The 7,284-nt window shown below is 35.5% G+C and overlaps 1 protein-coding gene across 1 annotated transcript; it reads left to right on the forward strand.

The window, feature by feature from the left end:
* Nucleotides 1–340: 340 nt before the first annotated feature.
* On the forward strand, nt 341–6,159 carry tgoln2 (trans-golgi network protein 2). The gene is made up of 4 exons (XM_051117671.1): nt 341–502; nt 2,929–3,908; nt 4,007–4,090; nt 4,581–6,159. Exons 1-4 carry the CDS (start codon nt 454–456, stop codon nt 4,581–4,583), a joined length of 1,116 nt encoding a protein of 371 aa, XP_050973628.1. The 5' UTR covers nt 341–453; the 3' UTR covers nt 4,584–6,159.
* Nucleotides 6,160–7,284: the final 1,125 nt, after the last annotated feature.

Genomic DNA, 7,284 nt, shown 5'->3' on the forward strand with positions numbered 1-7,284 from the left:
CCCCGGTCAACCCGTATAGAATAAATTAGAGCTTTATAGGATTTTTTTTTTCTTTTTTTTTCCCACCATGGGACGATAATTTATTAAATATAATGGAATTTAAATATACCGCAGTTTTCTGTAAGTGACATTTCTAACAGTATTATTGGATTTGTAAATGAAACGCACACATTAATGCTGAAAATGAAATGTAAACAAGCACCTACAGACCTTTAGCGAGTATTTTAATTTCAATTCAGTTTAATACAATTCTGTATCAGGTGAATTAAGTCGCGCCCAATCGCAGCTAGACGCGTAACGACAGTCCAGTCCACAGTTTATTTCATACCGCGGGGTTCGTGTGTAAACACGGAAGTCGCTGTAACGTTACCGGAATCGCGTTGGCTTTCCTGACAGCGTAGGCGCTTTGTCAAACTCCTGCTCCGGTCACAGTAATCACTGTCTGAAGCCACGATGAAGCGCTTAACAACGCTGTTCATTGTTGTCCTCTGCTTGTATCAAGGTAGGTTAATGTATTACACTAGTTACAGTATTCATTTAGTCAGACGATATTAGTGGGATTGGTAACGTTAGATAAATATATAAAAATATACAAATCGTGTCGTGTTTAACGTTACTTCTAACGTAAATCCCTCAAATCTTCGCGCGCACTGTATGTGAATACAAAGAAAATCTCTAACGTTACTATCTCTACACGTTGTTGGTGAATTATTCAACTAAAGTGCGACATTTTGTCACTTTTGCACTGCGTGACAGTTTTGAGGTGATAAAGAGTGTCTGGATCTACCACATTCCTGCTTTTGACATTTACATAAATAGGAGTGACTTCCTGCCTAAGGTCGCCATTGTTTACATGTTGCCATATGCTTGCGTGTTCCCTGTTTACTGCATTCTCTTAGTAAATAGGTCAAATATACAGACAGAATTACAAAATAAGTGTCTTAATGAGGTGTTTGGCCACCAGAAGAGCTTAAACCAGCCTTGGCATTAGTGTTGTGTCCGAGTCCTATTTTTTAATCAATTTAGCAGAGGTGGGACTTTTTAACTCAAAGAGTTAAAGTTAATAAGATAATTAAATGTCTGATTAATGATGATTGTGCATTAGTGATGAACACCTGCTGTTACTAAGAATTACATTGGGTCAGATGTTGATGTTTTATTGATTAAAATGATGCCACCATCAGGGAGATCAGTGTTTGCTTTAGTTGGACTCTTGACATCCTGTGTCAGCTTTCTCTTTAATAATGTATTATGAGTGATCAGTGCTTTTCAATGAGCAGGTAACTGTTTTCATAGAACGAGAAAGGCATCATGAGCTGGCAAGATTGCAGTTGATTTTTCTTTTAAGGTTTTACACAATCAAATCTGTGAAATTACAATATACAAACAAAGCGTTGCTCAAATAGTTATAATCAGTAAATTTTAGATGTAAGTAATGCAAAAGAGCTTCAGTAATATTTAGAGACACACAGACGTCAAGAACCAGCATATGAATCTCAATCAACAAAATACTTTGTGCTGCAATGCATGCTGGGTAAAACCATAATAAAAACTCCCGTCAATGCACGGTATTAAATATATATACCAGAGAATGAATGGTAAATTCCAATTCACTTCCTGGAGTGGAATTGGAATTGGAATTGCATGCAGCTGACAGGAAATGGAATTGGATTTGAATTGGAATGTCAGGAAACAGAATTGAAATCAAATAAATTCCACTAAATTCCACTTGAGATATTTAGGCCTGAAAGATGCAATCTTAGCGATGCCAAATTTCAGGAAATAATGATAATTCGATGCAATAAAAAGTGAATGAAATACATGAATGAACATGACTCATTTTTTGTGAGTTGAGACATATATTATGTGGTAATCATATATTGAATGTATAGTACATCCAGAAACTTATCGCCACTGTCATTCAATTATTAATTCATAATGTACAGTTCTCATTTTTATTTACTTGCATTTGATCAACTCTATTTCATACATTACTTGGTATTTGTAAAGCATCATAAATAAAGTTCAAATGTATGTCTCTAAATGCAATCACAAATAAATGCTCAGAAACAGCAATAAACGGAATTCAGTGGAATTTCCCTGAATTGAATTCCACTTCCTGTAATTCCAATTCAATTCCAACTCTGTTTCCTGTAATTGTTGTTCAATTCCAATTCCAATTCCAAATTGAATTGGAATTGTTGAGTTCATTCCTGAATTGACCCCAACCTTGATATATACATATATATAGTCACCACTGTTGAGGATCATGTGGTAAGTGTTTATGTCTAAAAGCCTGAACTGATGCAAGTTTTTTTTTTTTAATGTTGAAGTGTTATAATCAGACTTCTTTTGCAGTTCAGTGATCACTGAATGCCTTGTCCTTAAACCAAAAACAGACCTCTTCATGATGATCATTCATGCTTAGCTACAAACAGAAAGTGTAAGCTTGTCTACTACTTCAAAGTGCACAAACACTGGTTGCTTGTATTTGCTATATCAACAATGCAAAAATGTTTGCTTTACAAAAACATTTCAGTTGTTCAGAAGCAGCAAAACACTTTTAAAAAAGGGGGTCAAGAGCCCAACTAAAGCAAACACTGATCTCCCTGATGGTGGCATCATTTTAACCAATAAACATCAACATCTGATCCTCTGTAATTCTCAATAACAGCAGATGTTCATCATTAATGCACAATCATCATTTACTTAGACACTTAATTATCTTATTAATTTATCTCTTTGAAAGTCCCACCTCTGCTCAGTTGATATAAACTAGGACTCGACATTGGACTCGACACTGGACTCGGACACAACACTACTTGGCATTGAATCTTCACATCTAAAGGAGCACGAATTGGTGTGTTATGCCCAAGATTGTATTGTGATTGTGATGTTTCTATTTTGTGATTTGTTTATTTTTTTCAGTTTGCTCCACTCCAGTGCCGGATGTCGCCTCAAAAGAAAATCCTGACGAAGGTGAGATTACAACAGTTTCACCGAACGCAAGCGCAAATGGGCCAAAAAGTAATGACATAGACACCCCAAAGAATGATGATCTGAAGAACAAGGATAAACCCCCAAAAGAAGAAAAAAAGACCACATCTGGCAGCAATGTAGCGGCTGTTGAAGAAAAAGACCCTTCTAATAATCCTGAAGAAACCAGTAATAATGACACAAAGGGTGGACAGAGTCAAACCCTAAATGAAACGAATAAAGTAGATGATAAAAACACCCCTCTGGAAGATAAAGAAGAAAAAGATAAAGACAAGTCACCCACACCTGTTCAAGGAGATGACAAAAAGAACAACGGTGAAACTAATAAAGGTGATGAAGGTGCACCAAAAGATGCACCAAAAGGAGATGGTGAGGTTAAAGACAAGACAACCACAGCTCAACAAAATGAAAATGGTGATGAAAAAGCCAACTCTAAACCTGAGGAAGATAGTGTAGAAGAACCAAATGAGGATAAAACGGTTCAAGAGGAGAATAAAGACAATGGAGATGAGCCAAGTGGTGAAAAAGGTGAAAAGAAGACGGCTGACCAAAATGAAGAGAATAACAACCCTGAAACTCCTGAAGAGGGCGAAGACGAAACAGGTGTCAAGAGTGAAGAGAAGTCACCTGGATCTGACATCCCCACAGAAGAAAACGAACAAAATGGCGAAGATGAACAAAATGGTGAAACATTAAACGACCCTGAGGATGAAGAAGGTGATGGTGAGGATAATGGTGATGAGCCTTTAAATAACCTGGATACATCTAATGGCAAAGCAGAGAGGAAAAACTATATCGATAAATCTTATGAATCGGAGGAGAATGCCGAGAACAGCCACTTCTTTGCCTATCTGGTCTGCGCCGTTATTCTGGTAGCTGTGCTGTATATCGCCAGTCACAACAAGCGCAAGGTTAGTGTTGTGTTTTTAGTTGTATTTAGGTTGCTGTATTTAAAAAAAAAAAAGGCAAATGGCAATTAAATAACCTTTCTTTCTTTCACCACCTGCAGATTATTGCCTTCGTTGTTGAGGGTCGGAAATCAAGAGGTTCACGGAGACCCAAGACCTCAGATTACCACAAACTCGAGCAGCATGTAAGTAGCGTTACGTACAGACAGTGAGTTAACACTCCTATTAATTTATTTTAAAATATCTGAACTGACATAAAAAACAGAGACACTTTTTCTGTGTACACTTGTTTGAAATTAAAATTTGTGAAGCATAAAAGCATGGAATGAAATCATCATAATGGAAAAATATCTAGGAACTGCAACATAGTACGTGAATGAAATCATAAGAACAGCACTGATTTTGCTTATTTATTTCATTTACACCGTCAGGCCAAAGCGTTCTCATTGCTTAACCAGTCCATTCCGGAATATAACTAGCCATTCCTTATTGTACTTAGTACCATTCATCCCGATGATGGAAAAGCTGCTTACGTTAATCAAATAAAACCGTGTAATAAAGAAAACATCTGTTAGCACTTTATTGCATTACATTATGTAACAGTTTTTACCTCAGTGAAAATTGTTTTTAGATCAATCAGTCTTTTTATATTGTGTGTTGTATTCTGTTTTCCAGTGAGCAAGTCCTGTCAGATGATGTAGCGGTGGATGAATCGAAATATTTGAACTGTGATTTTAAAACTTGAATTATACATACAGAGAAGTGTATCACCACTCATAAACATTGCACAGCAACTGTCATTAACTCATTTTAAATAACATTAATAATAACAAATTCTCATCCGTCCACAGCATGTCAGGAATGTTGAAAACAATGTCTGTTGTAGCTCTAAAATCTTCATTTGGGTTTGTAGTGTTACAGACACATTCGGTACATAGTGTAGATGTTGATTCTGTGGCCTCTCGTTTTATTTAATTACCTGGCGTTTTTGGTAGAGTTACGTGATTGTTTTTTCTTTTCTCAATTTATTGCTGGGCGAAATGTGTAATACAGAAGGAAACGATATATATATTTTTGAAAAGGTATACGTTGGCTGCTTTTTCATGAACAATGAATGATGTTTTGTGGGAGATTGGGAATGATTGAGTTTTGAAATGCACCGAGGGCTGCTGTACCACTTATTGAAGCTGATCGCACGCATTTACGGGACACGTGAGTTCTTTCTACAGGAGTGGCATGCTTTTGTTCCTATGTTAAAAATGTTGTAAACACTATGAATGCATCTTATCTGAATGCTAAATCGGCTTTGAAGGGCACAACAACAAGGATTTTATTAGCTGGTCCAGTCAGACCAGTTGTTCAAGATTCATACTTGCCCTTTCACTGGCTAAACAACAAAAACGATTAGATCTGTCAGAAAGAAATGGTATTTGTATTTTTTTGTTACATTTAAATTTTCTTTACCAAAAATTACTATGGCCCTGCTGTGTTTCTGTTCATTGATAAAACATTTTTTAAATTGCATATAGAGTGTTCTCCATCTACACTGTGAGAAGTTTGTTTAAATTTTATTTGAATTTGTTAGTGAGTGGTTTGGTTGTGGTTTTCTAAATGGACTGCACCTGCAAAAAAAACAAAAACATTACAGCCCTGATTCTGTAAAATTGCACTTTTCATTCTTGTAAAAGCTTTGACTCAAGTGACTTTAATGTTGAAAGAAGCCATCCAGTTCTAGAGTCAATCAACTGTTTAACTGTTGAAGAAGCCAGCATTGTTGTTTGCAGGAGTTTGATGCATTCAAAGACGATTGCTTTTGGTGTACAGTAGTATTATAATTATTCAAGCTTGATTTGTGAAGCAAGATTCCTGTGCCAAATCTAGATAATGCCCAGAATTGAAAACAAACGGATATATATTCATAATCCTAAAAATCCTAAAAATGGGAAATATTGTGGATGTTTTATTTGGTGTGATGTCAAACACTGTCACACTCCTGTTGTGCCTACTGTGATTCCCGCTGTATTCTCTGTTAAGCCTGTGATTGATTATTTGACATGTAACCAGTGACTTTGCACAACCATTTATTTTGAAATTCAGGATCTATTTTGAACTCTTATGTGGGTAAAAATATATAAAGGGGGTTTAACTTACCTATTTACTGTGGTCAGACGTTTACCACTATTGCAAGTTTTTCACAAGTGATATTCTTTCTATGCTGAAAAGAAATGGAATAAAGGTTTGATTTTTCCTCTGACTGGTCTATTCTTGTCACCGAAATCAGGTTATATATATATATATATAATGTATGAAGCGTTCAGATGCAAAAGCTTCTAAATCCATCTGACGTTTTTCTTTAAAATGAGCATTTCCTTCTGGCTTCTTTGTATAGGTTCCTATGTAAGTACTGGTACCTCTGATTGGGCTGAGGCTGGAATTTAGCAAGTTTGAAGTAAAAGTATTTGATGGACGTACAATATTTGTCAGGAGCTTTCACTCAGTATCATTATCTCATTTTTGACTTGAGATGGCTTTTAGCTGGTTTGCATCCGAACTATATATATATATATATATATATGAGGATATAAGTATCTTGTAGCTTCTGAAGAGTTCAAAAATTTTCACTCCGGCTCTTAATGCGTCGTGTTTCCTTCTGAAGCATCAGTGAGCATTAGAACCTTCTGTAATAGTTGCATATGAGTCTCTCAGTTGTCCTCATTGTGAAAAGACAGATCTCAAAATCATACAGTCATTGTTGGAAAGGGTTCAAATACACAAAAATGCTGAAAAACCAAAGAATTTGTGGGACCTAAAGGATTTTTCTGAAGAAGAGCGGGTAAAAACAGCAATGGATCATACAGGTAACAACACAGTATTAATAAAAAAAAAAAAAAAAAAAAAAAGAAAATATATATGTATATGATAAATAATAGTTTAACAATCAACTGCATTCTGATAAAAATGGATGTGTTCATTACAAATTTATGAACTGAATCTTATGCAGCAGTACAGACGTAACACATTACTTGGGTCATTCCACAAAATCTGTGCCTTTTCCATGGAAAATTGAAAAATAAAATATGTTTAATCAGTATTTTTTAAAGATCCATGAAATGAAGACACCTTAAAATGACAAGAAATTGTATTATGTCATCTTAGGCTATGTCATTTTGTATTTTATGACTATTTTTCTACCTCATGTTTTGGTATTTTTGTCAACCCTGTGACCGACACAAGCATTGCTGCTATAGTTTGATTATAACTCATATGCCACTGAATGACATGGGCATTAGCTCAATAATATAGCGAGGATGACCTCTGTTTGAAAATGTTAGAATTTTACACAGACAATCTTTAAAAACAGGGACAAACCTAATCAATG

The sequence above is a fragment of the Labeo rohita genome, chromosome 8, assembly GCF_022985175.1.
Source record: "Labeo rohita strain BAU-BD-2019 chromosome 8, IGBB_LRoh.1.0, whole genome shotgun sequence".
Lineage (NCBI taxonomy): Eukaryota > Metazoa > Chordata > Actinopteri > Cypriniformes > Cyprinidae > Labeo > Labeo rohita.